Source organism: Rhinolophus hipposideros (genome assembly GCF_964194185.1).
Source record: "Rhinolophus hipposideros genome assembly, chromosome: 20".
In the NCBI taxonomy this organism is placed as follows: domain Eukaryota; kingdom Metazoa; phylum Chordata; class Mammalia; order Chiroptera; family Rhinolophidae; genus Rhinolophus; species Rhinolophus hipposideros.
Window position 1 is genome coordinate 41,551,505 of NC_138066.1, and position 23,220 is coordinate 41,574,724.

At 37.5% G+C, this 23,220-nt stretch overlaps 1 protein-coding gene across 1 annotated transcript in view; it reads right to left on the minus strand.

Annotated features, from left to right (window-relative positions):
- Positions 1-23,220, minus strand: part of BPTF (bromodomain PHD finger transcription factor) — a 128,082-nt gene that overhangs the window by 10,856 nt on the left and 94,006 nt on the right. The window contains exons 19-26 of the mRNA XM_081028037.1: positions 22,242-22,350; positions 16,801-17,018; positions 13,328-13,553; positions 11,682-12,598; positions 10,019-10,101; positions 9,534-9,759; positions 4,453-4,766; positions 553-745 (exon numbers count right to left, since the gene is read on the minus strand). Coding sequence (XP_080884163.1) covers positions 553-745; positions 4,453-4,766; positions 9,534-9,759; positions 10,019-10,101; positions 11,682-12,598; positions 13,328-13,553; positions 16,801-17,018; positions 22,242-22,350 — 2,286 coding nt within the window. The remainder of the gene's footprint in view (positions 1-552; positions 746-4,452; positions 4,767-9,533; positions 9,760-10,018; positions 10,102-11,681; positions 12,599-13,327; positions 13,554-16,800; positions 17,019-22,241; positions 22,351-23,220) is intronic.

Genomic DNA, 23,220 nt, shown 5'->3' on the forward strand with positions numbered 1-23,220 from the left:
TTACCTCTACTGGCTAACGAGGTGGCAGAGATGTGATGTTAAAGAACATTCGACCACATATTGAGACTACTCATCTCCTTTTAGTGCTTTCAGTTGTAATTATCATTACAACAGGAGAAAGTGTCAACCTAGCACTCGTGTGTCTACAACACATCTCTAACATCTGCTAATCTCACACGCCATCCCATCCCCTTAAAATTTTTAATACAGGAGGGAAGGCTTTGGCTCAAAACCTTAGATAAGCATTTGTGTCTCACTAGAACTGAATTAAACTGTTTTTCAATCTGTGGTGTTGCGATCAAGTTTAGGTTAAGAAAAGTGAGTCATTTAAAGTACAAGTGTTAGGTAAACCACAGTGCGGCTAGTGTGTGGATCTGGTGAGCCTCATGACATTGGCATGTGGAGGACTGAAGTCTGCGGAGTACTTCGCTAGACTGGCCGGGAGTCAGTAAATAACAGGTACTCCAAGATTGGCAAGTTCAACCCTACAAGTGTTTCCCAAGTCTAGCTGCCTGACTTCATCTTCAAACACTGCACAGAGTGGTTTCTCACCTGTAAAGAGCGCAGCACCCTCTTCAAACCCTCATAGTCCTTCTCCGTTAGCGGCGTGAGCACTGTCATGGCATCCTCTGTCGACTGGCACTGTGGACAGACATACTCGTCAATGAGCTCTGCCTCACTCTGCAAGATGCCAACGCAGCGCCCGTGGTACCAATTCTGACATCGATCGCAGCCAATATAGAATCTGCAAGGTCCGAAATGGAAATGTGAGTTCAAAACAGATGGGATCACATTACTTATAACTTACTTTAAAAGGGATAAAACATGCACCTGAAAATATTCTAACTCTGGGATATAAAACATTTAGTATTGTAATTGCTTTAATACTTTTAAAGATTGACGTTCCTATGTGTTAATTTAGTATTTCTGATGTTAAGAACAGGCATTAATAGTTTATTAAGAACACTATAATATTAGAGAACCAATACAAAAAAAGTAAAACATTTTAATTGACTTTAAAGCTCAAAACAAAATAAAGCCAAAAATCTTTCAACAAGTACCATACATATCAAATGGGAAGCTGATATTAACCACCCAACTGGGAGTTCCAAAGCCTATAAACTAATAACAGTCTCAGAGCTTGTATCCAAATTAGTGTTTTTCTAACCTACAAGAAAGCCATTTCAAACACTGATGAAGTCCAAACAAGTCAGGCTATTTTAATCTCATTAATTTCTATGTTACATGTTGAACAATCAAGTCTACCATTAAACCATATTTTTTTCCAATGAATCTCAAACATTCACTATGAAGCAACATAAATTTTGAAAGGGAGGTAAAGAGGGAAAAAGAGAAAAAAACTGGAAAGGAATTTGTAATGTAAGTGTATAATATATGCAGAAAAATACCTTGCTTTTTATTTTAAAATAAATAGTCAGAGCAATTTGGCTTCCTAAATTATTAAATATGATGCTCTTATCAGAACTCACTGTGACTCATCATAAGGTGTTCTGCAGATACAGTACAATTCCTCACTGCTGCCCTCTTGTGCCCGTTTACAATCATTACAGATGTACACATCCATTTTCTTAGCCTCCTTTTCTGTGATGCCAACACATTCTCCATGATACCAGTTAGTACAAAGATCACAGCCAATATAGAACCTAAAAGTATTCACAATGAAAATGACAATGTAATTGTCATTTTGAGCTGCATGGTACTTAAATCTGTCTTCCCTGCACTGATTCACTTTCTTACAGGATAACTTTCTGCAATGAGTCAAACTAGACACCTTGAATCCGACCATCCTAACCCTGGCAAACTACAGCATCTGACACTGTATCAAGTATGGAAACATAAAGTCACTAACATCGATTTCAACAAATACACTGTTTAGTGAAATATGGGTCATTAAAAACATACTGGAATTTGAAAAAAATAAAGAACACACTGATGATAATGTCTGCTTCTTAATGAATGTGTGTAAAACTGTAACAGGCACAAAAACCAAAGCCAAAGAATCAAAGACTTACATCTGTCAAACCTATGCCACAGAAGCCATTTCAAAATCAGGGCTATTTCTTAGATAGGTTTGAAAATGTATCGCACAATTTAAATTTGAAAACAAAGCAAAGCGCAAACACCAAGTAGAAGTTACACTACAGGAAACATGCAGGTCAGCCAGGTGTAGAAGATAAATGGTCAAAATATGATATGAAGAAGAAAAACTAAGAAAGGTACATGGAATAATTCAATTTCTGACAAGTTTTCTAAATAAACCCTGGAATTTAATCTAACTGTAATAGATGATGACGTGGGCCAGTTAATATAATGTTAATATAATGTGTGTGACACTGCGGAGAGTGGCTATGCTAATTAACTGGTAAGGAACGGCTTCAATTCAAAATTATGGTGTGGAGGGCAATGTAAGGGTAGTTATCCAGAGCAGTGAGAGGTTTTACAGTAACTGGCAGGGTGGGGCTGTGTGAGTGTGTAACTGGGGGTTCATCGGGTACGGTCAACCCTCAAGGCTTTTGTAATGTGAGGTCCCCAGTGACAAAATGAAAAGTATCTCTACGACAAACATAGCTTATCTGAAAGTGTGGGCGGGCACTGTGTAGGATGGCCAAGCCCAAGTCATAGCAAGATTAGTATGAATCACAGGGAACCAGACTGGCTTTGCTTCTGCCACTGGTTCTAAAGGTGTTTCTTGGTAGATGGACCTAGAGAAATGGAAGTAGCTCTCAAGCTTTAAACCTAACCTGCTTTATGAACGTGAAGGAATACATACTGTGTGGTTTATCTTGTTACCACTAACTTTTTTCTTTTGAATATGAATCTTGCATGATTTTCAATGCCACAGGTGTGGGCCTTCAAGGTGTTTTTGTCTGTTGCCCTCACCAGATGGTGGGCTGTATGTTCTGGAAGTAAGCTCAGGATCTGAATTTCAAGTTTTAGTCACTCTCACTAGATTCCCAAACCAGCCACGTCTGGTACAAGCGATTATAAAATACTCCTACACAGCCACTAACTCAAATGAATCTGGTATCCTGAAATGTTAATAATGACAAACTGAAAAATATGAAATATCCACGAGATAATGAGGCAATCTCAATAGAATGAATACATGTCCATGTGTGCCTCGTTTTATGCAACTTATAAATTTCTGTGATCTGGGTATTTTCAATATGCCAAAGAAGACTGTTAAAGAAATTTCACAAGCAGATTTTTTGTCAGAAAGAAAATCATGGTTCTGTTTTGTTCTAGAAATCATTTAGTTTATTTTGCTTAAAGGGAGGCACACTTGTATTAGACTATGGGAAAAATCAGTTAATAGGGCTCCACTTTTTACATTATGTGTAATTCCCAATAAAGGAAGACAATGCAAAGTGAAGATGCCTTAACTGATCTGTGTTGAATTCAACACACAGCTAGATCTACCAACAAAAAGTTTTGATCTAGCACTTGCACATTATAACTTAAATAGCACCATCAAAGCAGCTTCAAGGTTGCAACTTACACATCATTAAAGAGATCACAATTTTATTTTAGAAATTGATTAGGCATCCATTTAAGGTAGACAATAAGCATTACTAATACCAAATGATCATATTTGATAGCACAAATAAACTTTTCAGTACTGTAAAAATATCATGGTTTATTTTGGCTTTACAAAGCTGGCCTACATGTAAATGTTTAAAATGGAAGCTAAATACTTAGTTGAATGATAATAATGATTTTAAAAAATGAGACTACATTTATAGATTAGTATCTCTAAAATGTTTATATATCACCAGATACAAGTCACAACTGTCAAAAACAGTTTCCAGCTGCCATGTTTATCAAATTTTGGAGTGTCTTACTTGAGGAATGGGTAAAAGGAACACTTTTTGTGTTTTTCTGACTTTTGTCCCCAACAAGAAAATGGGAACTTTGACAAAAATAATATTGTTACAGTATTCCAATACAAAAACCACAGAATTAAAATTAAACAATAGAAAAACCAAAGCCACGCAAACTTGAAACCTCTTGCACCATTCATCCTCAGACAGTCTCTAGAATTTGTGATCGTAGGGTTGCAAAGATTCCAGAAAGGATGCAGTCAACTTTGGGCAGCAAGAATCATACACCTCCTTCTCCAGACAGCATGACTCATTGATTTCGAGTTAATCCAGAGAAGAGGAGAAAGCAAAGGAGCAACAGAAAGCTTGTTTTTGACAGAAAAGAATATGATGAAGGACAAACACGAACCATGAACACGTGAGGTAATGTTTTCACTTTCTAGTGTCAAGGTTAAGAATATCAGATGCAACACCACAGATGAAACACTATTACCCTTTCTTGTAACTATTTTACTTCACATTGCTATCAATATACTCATTTTCTTCAAAACTACAGATTTAACAGCTGAACTTTAAGAAAATAAACTAGAGCTCAAAAGGATCTACTCACTTAGATTCATCGTAAGGCGTTTTACAGATACAGTAAAGCTTTGTGTCCTTCTTAGTTTCCTTTGAGGTAGTAGAAATCATTTTCTTCTTCTTGGACTTGGAGCTTGAGTCTCTTTCCTCTTCTCGCTTCCTCTTCTGGGAAGCTGCAGGCAGCGTGGCCGTGGCCGTGGCCGTGGCCAGGGGACCCGAGTGCTGTGGGGGAGGCGGAGGTGGAGGCGAAGGCGGGGGGGCCGGAGGCGGGGAAGTGGCAGCTACTGCTGTGGCCTGCACCATTTCTTTTTCTTTCTTAATTTTCAGGTCTCTCTTGAGCTCTTCCTATTGTCAATTAAAGACAATACAAGACTATCATTTGACTTACGTAAATGTACGCTCAGGCCAGAGGATGTTACATTACCTCCCGTGTCGAAGTAGCTCCAAAGTTCAGCCTAATGTGAGGGAGTTTCAGCAATTCCAAACAAGAGTAGAGTGTTCCTACTATACCTTAAACCCAGTTAAAACAACTAGACATAGAAAGTGAAGATTACATAACAACTAGAAAGCTGCTAGTTATCCTCAAAGGAGATCTGACAGAAAGACGCCCAAGTGTCTAAAAAGAACATCCCTTCCCAGCATGCCCTCATCATGTCCTGGTTATTTCAGTCGTGGCTCAGGGTGTGATTTCAAGTGTCCTCACCCACTGGCTTCTTTCTTCTGGCCACTCCTGTGTCCTTTAAGTGAGACTGAACATGTACTAAACATGATATTCAAAATGTGATCTGATCAGCCCAGAGCAGAATGAGAGATCTGCCTTGTTTATTATGCTCTCATGTCTAGAATTTAAGACGGCAGGGAGAGCATTTTTTTAATATAGATTTTTGTCATAAATTAAAATTCTCACTGCTTTCCATACGAAATACTTTACAGATACACCTCTGCTACCCAGTGCTACAACTTATTCTTAGAAAAACCACTATGATTGGCATCAATGAACAAACTTGGTGTAAAGAAACTATAGTTATGACCAAGCTTTTAAACATCACAAAAATTCTAACAAACCTGAATGGTCCTGGATTAATAAAGTATTTTTTTCCATGTAGTCTAGATAGTCTTGTGAGAAGATAAGCTCTGTGACATTCAACAGACCTTCTCTATTTAAAAAGAAAGTTGGAGGGCGGCTGGATGGCTCAGTTGCATAGAGCGCAAGCTCTCAACAACAAGGTTGCCGGTTCAATTCCCACATGGGATGGTGGACTGCGCCCCTGCAACTAAGATTGAAAACGGTGACTGGACTTGGAGCTGAGCTGCGCCCTCCACAACTAGATTGAAGGACGACTTAGATCGATGGGCCCTGGAGAAACACACTGTTCCCCAATATAAATTAAAAAAAAAACACAAAAAAGTTGGAACTTTTTCCTAGGGAAGAAAGCAAATTTTGAGTTTCATTTTGTAATTAATATGGGTTTATAACATAATGAAATAGACCGTAGGACAATGATCTCTCCTTCAAGAACATACTGATGATAGTAAAACATAAAAGGAAAAAACTGAAGACACAGCCATGCTTGAATACAATATTAATGTCTGTATGGAATGGAAACACGAAACTGTGAACAGGGCCGAAGCTGCAGGCCTGCTGGGCTCCAGATCCAGAAGCAGGAAGTGGTAGCCCAACAACAGTAACAGTTTCTGCAGGAAAAAGGGGGACTCAACACGCTTGGTGTTAAGGTGGGAAACAGGACAGCTTCCGTTTGGTGTTAGGGTTGGCTGGGCTACACTGGGCTTCAAGAGAGGAAACAAAACAAAACCCCATTCACTAACATACCAAATGAAAACACGTAATGTGAAAAAAAGACTACCAACAAAAGCAATAACCAAATCTGAATTCACTCCATATGAAATCAATTTTATAGAACAATTTGACAAAAATTTTAAAGTACGTATGTCTGAGATACTAATATGTATGTTTGAGATATTCAAAGAGCTAAATGAAGGTATAAGTTCTACTCAAAAATGAGTAAGAAATTATTTTATCAAAAAGACAAGCAGAAGACGACGGAGGAGAGCTGAAAAGATAGAACACAGGACATTTTTAGGGCAGTGAAACTTACTCTGTATGACACTGTAATGACACGATCCTGTATTCTCTATGTAACATGGATACATGGTATGCATTAGTCAAAGGCATAAAACTGCACAACACAAAGAGTGAAACTTAACATGAACAAAGGACTTCACTTAGTAACAATGAATCAATATATTGGCTCCCCAATTGTAGTGTGCCACACTAATGCAAGACGTTAATTAATAGGGGAAACTGGGAGTGGGGGGTAGGATATGAGAAAGCTCTACCTTTTGTGCAATTTTCCTGTAAATTTAAAACTGCTCTAAAAAATAAAGTCTATTTTAAAAAGACAAGCAGAAACAACAAAGAACAGGTAGATATAAAGGACTGATCACATATCTTGAAAATAAAAAATAAAATTATAATTAAAAATTATTTAAAAAATATACACATACACATACTCAACTCATAGCACATACACATTTGAATGTTGTCCTTCAAAGCAAATTATCTCAGCAATAAATTCTACTAGTTAAAATAATGTGGACTATATTCTTAAAGTGTAATTTTCTTCCTCATTAGGTAAGTAATGCATTGTCAAAAAGAACACCATAACTACAATTGAATATTTAGAGTAGCAATAACCTTTTAAAAATGGCTGCATAGTGTAATGAATGTAGAAAAATGTTCAGTATGTTGTCTCCAGTGTGATTCTGTTTTGAATAAAATCTGTTTATGTGAATACCCATATTAAAAATAACATATACACGATATATTCTAAAATTATTTTTAAATGGTAATCTTTGGGAGAATGGACTTACAGATTATTTTTATTTGTTGGCTAAAAGTCATTGCTTTGGAAGGCAATTTATTTATATATAAAGAATATAAACTACAAAATATCCCCAATTTGTGTAGAATATGCAGTGGGAACAGTAGGTGAAACACTTTAAATGTTAAATAAGCATTTGTTGAGTGAACTGAATGGATACCTCACATTATAAATACTATTCTGCAACCGGCACTTTTCATCAAATATTTATCATGAGAATTTCCTCAACGAATTAAAAACAGAAAAAGCACCGATCCTACACTCACCATTTTGTTAAAATGGCATCCATTGTGTGGATACTCCAAAATGTATTTTATCCAGTGGTTCTCAACTGAGGGTTGTAATGATACCTCTAGAGAGTATTTGAGAATGTATGTGAAGGGGACAAGGTCATTCTTTTGGTTGTTAAAATGAAGGGGATGCTACTAGCCTTTGGAAACCAATATTAAAGTTGGTAGTTTTGTGCAAAAAACTAGCCTGTCGAAAGGGCGCAGACTGTACCTGGTGAGAAACACTGATTACTAATCTCTTCTTTGTGGGCTTTGGGCTGATTCCAGATTTTTGTTATTATCAACACTCACTATGTTCTTCTCATATATCTTAGATGATTTTAGAGGTGAAACTATGCATCAAAGTGTATCTGCATTTTATAATTTCTCATACATATTGATAAACGGTTCTCTAGAAATACATGATATTTTTTCTAGAAAAAACAGTATTTTCATTTCTTTCATTAATAGTTAGGTTGAATATCTTTTTATGTTTATTAGTACTTGAGTTTTTAGATTTGAAAACTTTGTTTTTATGTCTTATACAATCTTCTACTAGAGTTTTTAAAAATTTTCAGCTTTTTTGAAGCTGAAATATACCATGTACTTTTATAACTGACAAAAAAGTTGTAAGATATTTAAAGTATACATTATAGTGATTTGATTTACATATATATTGTGAAAGTATTCCCCTCACCTAGTTAGTCTCAGCTTTTTCTTATTTCTTAAAGAGCTCTTTAAATTTTAGGAATATTAATTCTGCCATTAATGTTCCAATTTTTTTCTTGCTATTTGTTTTTCAATGTTGTTTATGGTATTTTTTTTTCCTATATAAACTTTTTTCTTTTTGTGCCATCAAATCTCTTTTCCCATGTGGCATTTGGAATATGTTAGGCTTAGGAGTGATTTTTCCCACTCCAAGATTACAAAATGACAATCATGTTTTCTTCTGTTATTTTTGTGGTTTCCTTTTTTATATTAAAATTCTAATCTAAAAAATGTGTCTTAATTTAAGGTGGAAGATAGTATATTATACATTCTGTTGCTTCTGTGAATTAGCTCTTCTGTTTTTGACACTTTGACAATGGTTATAGTCTTGGTATTTATCTAGTGACTAAGTTACTGAATTCGCTCGTAAGTTTTAGTAAGTTTTCTTTTGGAGTTTTGATGTAATAATTTTATATACAGTTAACAATTTCATCTTTTTCTTTCTTTTCTTCGCTTAACACATTAGCTAGAATTTCCAGAGATGCTCAATAATAAGGGAGATTTGGGGCATTATCATCTGGTGTCTGACTTTTGTGGGAAGATCTCTAATGTCTTAGAGTTACGCATAATGTTGATTTTTGGGGCTGATCAATATTTTAATATTTCTCACCTCTTAAAATATACCATGTACTTTTATAGATGCTTTAGATAGCCCACTTCTCTTTGTAAAAGCTGTTGTATAAATTGATGTTTTCTTTCATTTTTCAATAAATTCCCCAAGTAAGCAGAGGATTGGCAAAGCCTGCCAGATCGGTCACAAATCAAGGAAGAAATGTGGTTTTACTTAATGAGCACACCTTTATTTTTCATTCTTTCAACATTATTTCGCAGTTTCTCTGTCTACCTTTCTCATGAAACTTGGCTCCTAATAACTTCTGGCAAGACTGTGTCAGAGACAAAAAGCGATTCCCAGGAGACTTCTCAAGTGTTTATGTCAATAAACTAATCTCTTCCAGTGTCCGTCCAGTTTATAGATTACAATGTATATTTAGATATAAAATCGCTATCTTGTTTCAAAAGACATGTGTCCCATAGCTTTTTACTAAATGTACAAAAATGTAAATTCTAGAAAACAAGCTGCAATTTTAAGCTCAACCAAAATTTCACAGGGAAAAACGAATGAAATTAGATGCTAAATAGTGGGCACAAAAGGAAAAGAAACCCCTTCTCACCTGCACTTCAATTTGTAGGTCCTTATCCAGGAGCGCTCTCTTTTTCAGGATTTCAGCTTTGAGCTGCTCTTTGTGTTTGAAGAGCAGTGCAGAAAGCTTGGTAGCATTCTGCTTGCTACGTTTCTGTTCCACGCTCTCTTCGCGCTTCCGTTTTTTCGCCGCTTGTTTTTCTTCTTTATCTATCTTATCCAAAATATACTTCATCACCTGGTTACAGACAATCATTCTAGAGAGAAATACACAACCTATGTAATGCTGGGCATTTCATTCTGAAAGGCTTCAGACATGATTTTTTGATGACTGGAAAGCTTCAAAGAGTGATTCCAACCAGCAATGAGAACCCATTAGTGCCAGGGGTTCTCATTTAATGAACTTCAGTTAAGATAAAAAATATAAACTCAGAGCCTGTGCCCGTGCACGCTAAGGAGAAGAGACCGCCATACAGTGAGACCCTGTGTTATCGGGTTATAAGCATTTCCCCCTACCTTTGATTCTCTTCTCTTTCAGCGGGAGTCATGGTCTTTTTCTGTTTTAAATGTTCTATTACAGCATTATGCTTCATCACCACCTTCAGGACAGAACAAAATCCAAAAGTGCGTATTTTATAATGACCACAAGTTGGTATACAGGTAACAGTAGAAATCGGAGCACAAGCATGTGTTTCCCAAAGAAACTAGGAGTTTTCTATCACAATACAAACAAAATTAGAGCTATTATGTGGTCTAGGTTTACCATGTCCTGGTCACTGTGCTAAGTAAGGTAAGCACTTGACATGACCTCATTTATTTCTCAAAACAATACTGAAAGGTAAGAATAATTTTATTAATAAGATACTGAGACACAGTAAATAATATGGCTGCAATTAAGAGCCTCCCGGTAGCTATCATTCTCCAAAGGCCATGCTATTCACCTTATGTTCTCTTCCTAGGCATTAATTTGAGAATTCTCCCACCACCATCCCACAGATGGGGTGAAGAGATTCGGGTAAAGACAGCTACTGTAATACATAATTCTCAATTTACAGACTATATAGTACTCCAAGCTGGGTCACAATGCATTTGAACATATTATACCTGATGTCAATCTTATGAGAATATTACCATAGATCTTTAAAATCCTTTTGTTGTTCAACAAGTGCTTCTAACAACAATATTGTATTATAATCAGCAACCTTGCTGAGACTAGATATTAATTATTCCAGCCACTAAAAAGAAATGACAATTATGTGACCCAATAGAGGTGTTAGTTATTGCTACAACGGCAATCATATTACACTACATACATTATCAACTCAACACGTTGTACACCTTAAACTTACAGAATGTTATATGTCAAATATAAAGTGCTTCTACATACATGACCTCAGTTAATCATTACAATAATCCTGGGAGGCTGGAAAGAGAGGAAGTTTTAGTGAGAATATAGCTCATAGGACGTAAATTTCATGGACTGTGAATGGGAGACCCAGGAGATGAATGCAGGTCTCATAACATGGGAACACTTGAAATCCACACTCAAACCCCTAACTAGTGCCAAGCGGCACATGCTGTAGATGCAAAGAATTTTTTCCCAGTAATGCTGCAGGTCATCATACACGTGACTTCATTTTAAGTAGAATGATGCTTACTTATCTAAATTACCTTACTTCACTAAGATGCTATTGCATGATGCCACTTTTTTACTTCAGCTATGGAATAATGGTATTTAAAAGTTGTTTATAAAGGTGTAGCTAGAAATGCAAATGAGTTTAATCTGTCTATAATTTGCTTAGTCTACATGCAAACTAAGGGATGACATCTGTAAATAACTTCAAACAAATTGCCATGATGCCTCAAGTGGCTTTAGAACTTCATTCAATCTTCTAGTTTTGTATTTATGATACTTAAACTCCTAACTCCATGCTTCCCATCTTAGTTCTCCCACGATACAAGTAGTTTTTCTAATAAGCACTGACTGTTTAGAGCCAAAAAAGAATTCCAAACCACAGTAGTCATTCAGTAGTTTTTGGTCAATCCAGTGCTGCTTCCAAATCGAAACATCAATGACTTTTGTCTCATTTAGGAAACCTAACACAACCAAACACTAAGTCTAACGCACAGCACAATAATTCAAGCTACTGAACATGCTGCTTTTACTTAATAACTTTACCTGTTTCTGAATGATTTCACTTTGGTTAGAAGCTTGGAGGGTGTGTTCCCGCTTAATTTCTATCTGTTGCTGTTTCTTCTTTTGCTGCTGATCCCTGAGTTGCTGAACCCTCTGCAACTGCTCTTGCACACTGGCTGCCTGCACTGTGACCACATTCTGAATCTGATGAGTCTGCACAGGATTGCTTTGCTGAATTTGAATAGGTAACTGGAGTTTGATTTGCTGGGGCACACCACCTTGCTGAGCCTGTATCTGAGCCACAACCTGCGACTGGATCTGAGAGAGAACCTGGACTTGTTGTTGCAGCTGAGGCACAGCCAGGACTTGGGGCTGTGGCTGCTGTATTTGTAGCTGAGGACGGGATGGGGATGAAACAGTAACTTGACTTAACGTTTGTCCTGATGAAAGAGTTTGAGGTGAAGACTGTACCTGGGGTTGTGACTGTGGCTGGCCCTGGGAAGGTATCTGAAGAGATGTATGTGGCTGAATTGGAATCGGTTGGGAGGTTGTAGTCTGAACCTGGGCTTGCTGTCCAGGAGACACCTGGGATGGAGTTGATGGACGTATTCGAGTCTGTGGCGGACTCTGGACGCGAGCAGGAGACTGTCCTTGGACATGACTTTGAGGCTGACACTGTGCTGCGACTTGGGGTTTGGATGACTGTGCTTGGGTGGGTTGTGCTTCAGAAGGGACATGGGGTGCAACAGTTGTTTGGGGCTGAACTTCAGGCTGAGTCTGAACTTCAGGCTGAGCTGGGGACTGGGGCTGGGTTTGTGGCTGGGGCTGAGCTGAAGGCTGAGCAGTCGGTGGCGGGGCTTCCGGAGGACTCACACTTGATGACTGAGCTGGTGGCAGGGTTTTGGCTTGTGGCACCTGTGTCGGGGGTGATAATTTACTCTGCCTTTGTTCACTTGTACCTGTGAAAAGGAAAGACCAAATAATCTATTACTCTAGAACCTAAGACTGAGGTTAAAGAACAACTTGAAGGGGATTTTCTAAAGGTGAGAATTCTACATTTCAGTATAAAAGACTGATGCCTTGGAAATGCTCCATTTAGATACACGTGGGTTAGGACTCTCTTAAATTGGGGAACCTGAGCTGTTTCAGGGCCACCCTCTGCACACTTTGCTGACTCTCCAGAAAGCTGGCTTCCAAAGCAGGGCGTAGTCTCTGGAAATCAGGCAGGTCTTCTGGTCCAGGCTAAGAAATCTCATTTTTCTCCTATGGCATGGTGGCAGTTTGTGACAGCAGCTTACAGTAGCAGGCTAACGAAATGGTGCTGGCTGGACCTGCAGCTCTCACCTGCAGGTTATGAGCTGGATATGTCCACCCACCCTGAGATTAATTCCATGACTCAGTGCCTATAAGGCGTGGCAAGGAGTAAATGTAGGCACAGTTAACATAATACCCACTACTTTTTGCTGGCCCTTCCCCCTTTCTATATTTTTTATGGGGGAATGGAGGTGACAGGGAGTCTGGAAGAATAAGGTATCTTGTTCAGATCTTGTGCAGCTGACCAGTCAGCTGTTAGGCTTATTGGTTTGAGGTATATCCTCCCAAAGGTAAGCACTGGTCCTCTCCTCCCCTCTTAGCCCAGCAGCCGTGGTAATAACGGGTGGGATTTCCGGTAACAGCCCAAGTTCTACCTGCTGCTGTAGTGGAAACGGTGGTGGTGGTGGTGGTGCTGGCCGTTGTGGCTGTTGTTGCCAGAGGGGTAAACAAGAAGCGCTGAACAGTACCATTTGGCATCGCTGCTTGCATCAGCTGCTGTCCTGGACCTGGAAGTATAGTCACCCCTTGAGGTATCAACTGCAACTGTCCTGTAGTTTGACCTTGTCCTTGAATTACTACTGTCAAACCTTGATTGCCACCCTATGGAAAAAACACACAACATGTAAACAGAGATCAAACCATCTCTCTGTAAGAACACCACTTTTATATTGAAAAGATCCTGCAATGTAATGAAAATATATATTTGAATGTCTATGGAATGGCAGCAGAAGGAATTCAGATAAGCTAAAATATTTATTTAAAAAGACTGATGCCGTTTAGTGGAAAAACCATGAACAATCCAGAGTTCCAATCCAAGCTCTCCACCTGGGCAGCCAGATTTAAATTTCCCAAATTATAAAATACAGTAGTCCCCTCCACCATCCATGGTTTCTCTTTCCTCACTTTTAGTTACCCATGGCCAACTACAGTATGGAAATATTAAACGGGAAATTCCAGAAATACATGATTCATAATTTTTAAATTGTGTGCTGTTCTGAGTAGTGTGATGAAATCTCGAACCTTCTGCTTCGAGCCACTCGGGATATGAATATGTCCAGTGTCTCCACACTGTATACGCTGCCCGCCCACCAGTCACTTAGTAACCCTCTTGATTATCAGATCGACTGTCATGTAATGGTAGTCCTTGCAGTGTTCAAGTAACCCTGATTTTACTTGATAATGTCCCCAAAGCATAAGGGTAGTGATGCTGGCAATTCGAACATGCCAAAGACAGGCCGTAAGGTGCTTCCTTTATTTAAGTGAAAAGGTGTGTACGTATAGGAATAAACATAGTATATCTGGGGTTCGGTACTATCCAGGGTTTCAGGCATCCACTGGGGGTCTTGGGATGTATTCTCCACAGATAAGGGGGGAACTACTCTAAGGGCATTGAAGGGAATGACTAACGTCAACACAAAACTCTGATTTGAAATCATCTGATATTCATATTGTTTTGCAATTTTCAAAGCATCTTTATACATACTGCCTCATTTGATTTCCTCACAATGGACTTGTGACCTTGTGGAGTAGGGAGAGAAAATATTACTATAATCTTACTACCAAATAGGAAACTCAAGTTAGAAAGTTCAGTCCCTTGCCCAAAGTTAGAGACCAAGTTAAAGGTGAGATAAAATGAGGAACCCAGGTCTCTTAGTTTGTTTTTCAGCATGTACCTAGTTCTGGCGTGTTTGTGTGTGTTAACGTCAAAGAGCTTAGGCTTTAGACATGGAATACAAATACCAAGTCAGGAGGGTCACCAGAAATTATCAAAATGGGGACCAGGAACTAAAAACTCTGTATGTACTGTCTCTTCTGTCAGTACTTATTAAATCCAGTAACCTTAACTACCAGGAGTATGGCAGAGAATTAGAAAGTGAAAGTCAATTGTCACCCCAATAAAATTAATTTTAAAAAAAAGAAAGTGAAAGTCAAAACAAAAACAACCCACCAAATTCCCAACAGCCAAAACTTATGCTACAAAGTTCACGTACTAAATCTAAGCAACGCATACTTTACTCATGAGTCCCTTATATACTCTTGCTTTTTTAAAATGTATTTTTTGTGTATACACTCAAAAATACATAAAACACCATGTATGGTTTAAAGAATAATTAGAAGGTGAACATGTATAAAACCAGCACTCAGGTCCCCACTGCCAGTACCTAAGAAGCATCCATATGACCTGCTCTGATCTTAATTCCCTCCTTTCCCCTAGAGGTAACCACTATTTTCACTGTTATGACAACGTTGCATTTCCTCATAGTGCTACTACTTAGGAACGGTGCTTTATCGGCCACAGGCTCACAACTTGAGGAGCACCATCCACGAAGATGATGATGGGAATGGTGTCCCCTCCAGTTTGGGACACAATGCAGTGGCCCTGTGTCCCTACACAATACAGCCGGTTTTGCCTGTTTCTGAATTACACCCATATAGAATCACGATGTAAGTTTGCTCGTTACTTGCTTCTTTAGCTCAACGGTGTAGCTCTGTGTGGATCTAGTGTGTTCATTTTCACTGCTGCAGGAATATACCACAATTTATGTATCTAATTGATTACAGACATTTGGGTCGTTCCCAGTTTTTGACTCACGAACAATGTGCTGCTATGAAGATTCATTTCCCTGGTGCTCACATGAACAAGAACTTCTCTAGGGAATACACCCGAAGGAGAACCAGAACTACTGGGACTGGGGGCAAGCATATTTTCAACTTTCCAAAATGTTTAAACCAGTTGTGCATGAAGAGTTCATTCTGCTCCGTATCTTTAAACCCTTGATTCTGTCTGACATTTTGATTTATACTAACCTTTTATGCAAATGGTTTTAATATGCATTTCTTTCACTACTAATAAAGTTCAGCAGCTTTAATTTTTGGATTTTTAGACATTTAGATTTTCTCTTTTCTCATCTAGGTTGTTTGCCCTTTTTTCTAATGAACTATTGGATTTTCTCCTTCTGATTTGCAGTAATTCATGTATTCTGGATAATATTCCTTAGTTAATTGTATTTATAGCTTCTCTCATTCTTTTCACTCTCTTTTATAATGTAGTTGAATGTACAAAATTTTCCTTTATGGTTAGTGTTTTCTGTGTGTTCATAAAGCCTTTCCTCTCCTACCCTAGGTTATGAGGGCTGAGTGAGGTCATGTCCATTTTCATAGTTTCCCATATACGCTCAATTGTCCCAGCGCCATTTACTGAAGTCTGTCCTTCTTGAACGATCTACAATACCACCTCTCGCATACAACAAGTGTCCACATCTGCATGGGTCACTTTCTGCATTTTTTACTGTTCCGTTGGTCTAGCCAGCCTTGTGTCTGTATTAATTAATAAAGCAGTATGGTAAGTTTGATATCAGATTATCACATAGGGCAAATCCTCCAGTTTTTCAGACGTGTTATAGCTATTCTCGGTCCTTTGCACTTCCATATCAATTTTAAAAATCAACTTGTCAAATTCTACAAAAATATCTCTTAGGATTTTAATGGAAACTGCATTCAATCTATTGATTACTATTAGAAAAATTGATGACAATGAGTCTTGCAAGGAAGCAGCTTAATGTACCCAAATTTTATTTTTCCCTTGGAAATTGGTCAACCCATACCTTTTGGTGGTTAAAAGGTTACCATCTCGCTGTTATAGCATGCATGGTCTAAGGGTTCTAGATATTTGAGGTTGTGGTATATCCGGCGCCTTTTAAGTGTTTTTGTTTAACCCTAGAAAGCCACCATTTCTTAAAATAAGTACATTTTTTTAACTTCTGAAAATAAGTACATGCTTCTAAACTTACAGCAAGATAAATAAATGAGATCACCTCTAAGGTTAAAATGAAGTCGTGGTACTTACGTGGCCCTGTGTTAACTGGGTGAGCTGTGCCATGGTAAGCTTCACCTGTCCTTGCTGGGGCCGAGGGGATTGTGAGGTTGACGACTGCAGATTTGCAGTGGATGGTGCTGAAGATAAGCCTTTCTGCCCAGGGCTTGAGGAAACTGCATTAGGGGCAGAGATTGCAGTGGAAACAGGCTGCCCTCTGATGATCTGAGTCACCACTTGCTGAGGAGTACCTAATGCAAATGGCAAAACATTGTAAATACTTACATGTCCTCGGCAGTATTTTGAGATGAAATATTCATCAACACATCATATGAATGTATTCTTTTCAATTTTCAAAAAAGATTTATGGGATGCCAACAGCCCAAGATGCATGCAGACATACACCCACACCTAAAGGACCCACCTCATTGTCAGGGAGCCTGTTTTTAACCAGCTCACTGACAACCATTCTCCAGTTCCTGCTAACTGTAGTAGAGTGAAAAAACAATACTCTTCCTAGATGTCTAAATCAAAATGAACAGGAGGGAAGACAGGAAAGAACGCGTAAAATATGCCACTTATAAGGCTGCCTTTCCTTAGGAATATGCTATTTTTAAAAAATTTAATATATAATTAATTCATGAATTTTAAACAAAACATATTGAAACATACACTGGGCTAGTTGCATTTATAAATAAACTTTTCTTACAGCTATGTACCAGATAGCTTGGGAGAACCAAGAAGGGAAGGATCATTATATCCTTAATTTAGGTACACCCTGTCTTACTGAGCTTCAGAGATGTTATGTTTTCTTCAAATTGAAGGCAAGACCCTCCACCAGCAAAAAATTCTGACTTGCTTTATTGTGATACTGGATTTATTACAGTTGTCTGGAGCCTAACCATCAATATCTCTGAGATATGCCTGTACGAGGGCAAAATGTTAAAAGAATGCTTCCATAGTTACTGTTCGATAAATATCTAATGAATGCAGTTAACTGGAATGGCTCTACAGTCTTCTAAAAACTTCGCTTTCTCATTTAACTTGCTGAAATATGGAAGAAAAAACAGGGTGGGATATTTTTCCCTGGTGAAATAGTCTCTAACAGTAATTATTTGGTAGCTAATTTTGCATTTACAAAGTCCTAATTCATTATTAATTAGCGAATAATATCACATTTTCTAAGTTTTATATTCATTTTCCTTCTGTGAACACATGTTTCTGTGTATATTTCTTTTAATGACTTGTGTAAATATTACTGCATATGTATAAAATTGAACCTATTTTGACATTTAGAATATTTTCCTTTTTCTTTGTTTTAAATAACTCCATAAATTCATAGATACAGAAAATAGTTTAGTGGTTACCAGAGCGTAAGGGGGGCTGAGGGGTAGTAGATGAGGGTAAACGGGATCAAACATATGGTGATGGAAGGAGAACTGACTCTGGATGGTGAACACACATGTGATATATTGATAATGTATTATTACATAATTGTACACCTGAAACCTATGTAACTTTACTAACCATTGTCACCCCAATAAACTTAAAAGGAACCCTCCATGGTGAAATCCTTATTTATAAATTTTTATGTGCTTCCAATTATTTCCTTAGAATCCCCAAATTACTGGGTTCACAGTAGGAACACAGTAGTAAACGGAATTTTAGAAAGGTTATACCAATTCATACTCCCACCACCACTGAGTGACCATTTGACTGAACAATGAAACTATAGGTGTTATCACTAAAGCAAAATATTCCAGCAATCGGAAAGATTATGATCACGGGGCCTGAATTTCTTCAATTACTACAGTGTTTATATCTGTCAAGTCGTTATACTTCATTTGTGAATTCTCTTATATAGTCTCTTCATACAGATTAAAGATATAAATTACTAAAATGTATTTTTCCTACTTTGTTGTTTGCTTTTTAATTTCATTTATTTGTAAACCTATTAAAGTTTTCTTATAAAGATTTTTTGCTTTAATTATTGCTTTTAAGGTTTTCTTGCATTACCTAGTCATATCCTTCCAAGTATATTCTGTCATGGTACATATTAGCAAGTCTATTTCTGGCCCCCCCCAACTATAAAATGATTATTCCAGTACAATTTACTGATAAATCCAGTCCTTCCTTTCTGATTCAAAATGATGCCTTTGTCATACAGCAAATTCTCACATATAATGCTTTCTGAATGGTTTCTATTGGTCTAGTTTCCTTTGGTGTCACACTCCTAACTCTGGAGACTTAAAATATACTTTCAAAACTGGCTTTGCAAATTTTCTGTCACTACTCTTTCTTCTAAACTTTACTTGGCTACTCTTATCCATTCGTTCTTCAAGATGAGTCAAAAACACAGTACAGCACGTGTAGTCAAGTGCTTGGATTTGAGAACTTCTGAACCCTAACAGTACGTTCTCATATTGCAGTTCGAGGAACAATGCATGAAAAGTTACTGTAGTTGATCACCTGGTAGTGATGCAGTGTCGTCATAAACACAGATGGATAAAAGGACTGGTACCAACTGATTATATGATGGTCATTCAGATGATCCGCAATAGTACATGTTATTTTTTGATTATCATCAAAATGCAAATTCAAAATTTAAAAAGTTTTGTATATCGCGGGAGTCTGTGGATTCTATTTTGGGAAACGCTAAGTGGCTCTGTGCACCCTCAGACACAGTGCAAACATGTACCCACCCTCCATCTGTCCGACTACAACTGCTGTGAGTCTTCTCATCTTCCTTGGGCCCCATCAGCCCCATTGGCCACCCTGCTTTTCTTTCCACACCAGACACACTTATTTGTGAAGCTACAGATTGACATATGCAAGTCAAACATATAATTGCAGCTACATAAGGCATTCAGGAACAAAGGCTCTATACATCTTGCAATTACCACGTTTTTCAATTTTGTAAGTACATTACAATTTACCATCTATAAATTTTTTTCTCCTTTACATTACTCTATCTTTCCTTTTAGTTACCTGCATAACTGACATCTATTTTTAAACAAGAGTAGATATTGAATTTAACAATTTTCCCTGTAGCATTAACTGAAATAATAAATCATACTTTCTTTTCTGTGATAAATACTACTTAGGCATCAGAAGACTTCCTTTAAAAAGAAAAGGATGCTATATTTCTTCTTAGAATTGTGCTAAATTTGTAAAATGAACAGTAAAAAATTTAATCTTTTCTTTCTCTGAAACTTTTTTTTTTATAAGGAATTGTTTCCTAATCATTTTGAAGAATTTTACCCATAAAACCATGAGGTGGGAAATTATTTTTTGTAGGTAATACTATAGTAACTTTCTAAATTTCTTTCCTTGATATGAGTCATTGAGATTTGAAATTTATAAGCATAGTATATAATTATGCCTCATTATTCAAATAGATTTAGTTCCTGAGTATAAAGAGTGAGACTTCTCAAAGTCTTAACTCAAGGATACCTGTACACAATTCTCTTTTTTTGGGGAGGGGGGGAACAGGACTTTATTGGGGGAACAGTGTGTACTTCCAGGACTTTTTTCCGAGTCAAGTTGTTCTCCTTTCAGTCTTAGCTGTGGAGGGCGTAGCTCAGCTCCAGGTCTAGTTGCCATTGCTAGTTGCAGGGGGCGCAGCCTACCATCCCTCACGGGAGTCGAAACAGCAACTTTGTGGTTGAGAGGACGCATTCCAACCAACTGAGCCATCCAGGAGCTCAGCGGCAGCTCAGCTCAAGGTGCTGTGTTCAATCTTAGTTGCAGGGGGCGCTGCCCAGGATCCCTTGTGGGACTCGAGGAATCGAGCTGGCAACCTTGTGGTTGAGAGCCCATGTCCAACCAACTGAGCCATCTGGGAGGGAGCTCGGTTCAAGGTGCTGTGTTTAATCTTAGTTGCAGGGGGCGAAGCCCACCATCCCTTATGGGATTCGAGGAGTTGAACTGGCAACCTTGTGGTTGAGGAGTCCCACTGGCCCATGTGGGAATCGAACCGGCAGCCTTCGGAGTTAAGAGCACGGAGCTCCAACCGCCTAAGCCACCGGGCCGGCCCACACAATTCTCTTTTGATTTAAAAAAGTTCATTCTATTTTTATAGCACTTTCTCATTCCAAATTCTCTAAACTAGCATTTTGTTCTCTTTTCTCAAGATTAGACTTGCAAAAAAAATGGTTTATTTTAATAATATTTGCCTTTCTATTAATTACTACTTGTACTTTTATTTTACTTTCTCTCTCCTGTTTTCATGTAAGACTTGTTTTATATATTTTTCTAACTTCTGATTAAGATTTAAGAATACAGGCGTTTTTGTCTGTTTTGTTCACCAGTGTAGTTCAACTGCCTAGAACAGGTGCTCAAACATGTGTTAAATGAATGAATTGCCTGAGTTCATCTTTAGCAGCATAGCTCAGTTGCTATTTGATAATCTGTCTGTAATTACCCATTTCATGTTTCTCTAAACTAAAAATCACTTATGAGAACAAACATTTTTAAATTTCCAAGCAAGTAAAGGTTATTACTATAATACTTTAATATTAATTTCTATCTTTACTACATAGAAAGTGGCCCATACAGATTTTACTTTTTGGAATCCATCGAGGTTTTACCACTGATGCATTATATGACCATTTTTGTATAAATTGTCCACAAATATTTAAAACCAATTTGTATTCCTGAAGGTACAAAAGTTGACACACAGTCTGTTTCTGGTCTACTATGCCTCTGTTAATCCCTCCTTGATATCAAATAGTTTTTGCTTTCTATATTTCAGTGATATTTAATTCATAAAAATCCAAGACTGGATCTTCATTGCAACCTGTATCTTTAAGCCAATATAAAATGACCCTTTTTGTCCTATTTAACGTTGTTTTTAAACACTGACTTCTACTCTGTACAAAATTACTAGGATTATCCTTGTCCTCCCCACTGTCCCCTTCTTTCTTTCTTTTTTGTCTTTATTTCATGTATCCTTACCCATCTTTTAATTTTTTTTACCTTGGGGGGTAATTCGATTTTAGGTATGTTTCTCAAAAATGCATAGTTGCATTTTTTTTTCCTACTTAATCTTTATGGTCTTCGACTTTTAATATGGGAGCTTTAACCTATTTTCACATTAATGAAGGGCTGGCACTGTCCTTGTAATCTTGTTTTATGCTTTCCGTTTAAATGCTTCTTAGCCGTTTCCTTATTTCCGTCTTTTAACACAAAGACTATTTTCTTTGCTCATTCTTATTTCCATGATTTGAATGCATGTATTCCATTTATTAGAAGTTTAAAAAACATATTAAATAAGCATACTTGGATCTATTTTGCAATGCCAGATATGAAAAAATATCTATGGTGCATCCCATGATGGATTAGAAATTTAGTATGCTTTGAAGTCTCAATTCAAATTGGTATTTTCTAGTATGCAGAGTGCCAAATACAGAGTATTACAGATTTCCTGGACTGGCTGTTTAGATGTAAAATGATAATACTGGATGGACGAATACCTGGCTGTACCATCACAGGTGTTCGAATAATTGCCTTTCCTAGTGTTGACTGTTGGAGTGGTGTTCTAATCACCGTCATACCAGGGCGGATCTGAGGCCCTGTGATTACCTACAAATGACACAAAAGACAATGAATTAAAATGGTTTTAAACAACTATGGCATGATGGACTTAGAACACAGATCTTTAAACATTCTATATTGATAAACATATCTACAGAAATGAGAGGCTCTTGAAAATTACATTTTAAATTATATTAAGCATCAGGATACAGATGGAATTTTGAGGGAAGAAAATTTCATTCAAATGAGATCATATGAAATTCTTTGTCACTGATACAAGGAACAGCCTACAGACTAGAAGGAATGAAGGAAGACAGTGAAGCTCTAATCTATAACCACCATAGTTGCTCACAGGAAAACACTGAGTTCTATTTTCCCTGAGCTCCAATCCGTATCTGTAACCTAGGGAATATAACAGCAAGATCAGAAACCAAATGTCCTTTCACAGTTTTAAAGGAGAGACAAAAAGCGTGTTATTTTCAGTTCTATAGTTAGGTTCAGAATGTTTTCAAGTCTGTAAAACTAAACTTTTTCCATAATACTAGGGCCAAAGAGATGATGTCTCTAACATGTGCATATCAGCTGATTATAAAACTATTGTGCTCTGGATTACATTTTTCGTTTTATTTCTTAGCTGCATTACGAGTTTCCTTGGGAGGTCCAGTGCTGTCCATTATTTTATATAAAGGGATTTCCTTTATATAAAATCCTCGGAAGCAATTATTATGATTCATAAACTATACTAACATGCTACTAACTACATGTTAAAAATGAACAGTTCATGTATCATTTTTTTACTTAGAAATATAACAGCGTGTGTAAAAAATCAGTACTTTGTCACAGATTAAGTAAAAGGCAAAGGGAAATTAGAAGCTGGATTAATCCTGGAAGAGGCCATTCTAAAAAGCTGACATGGTG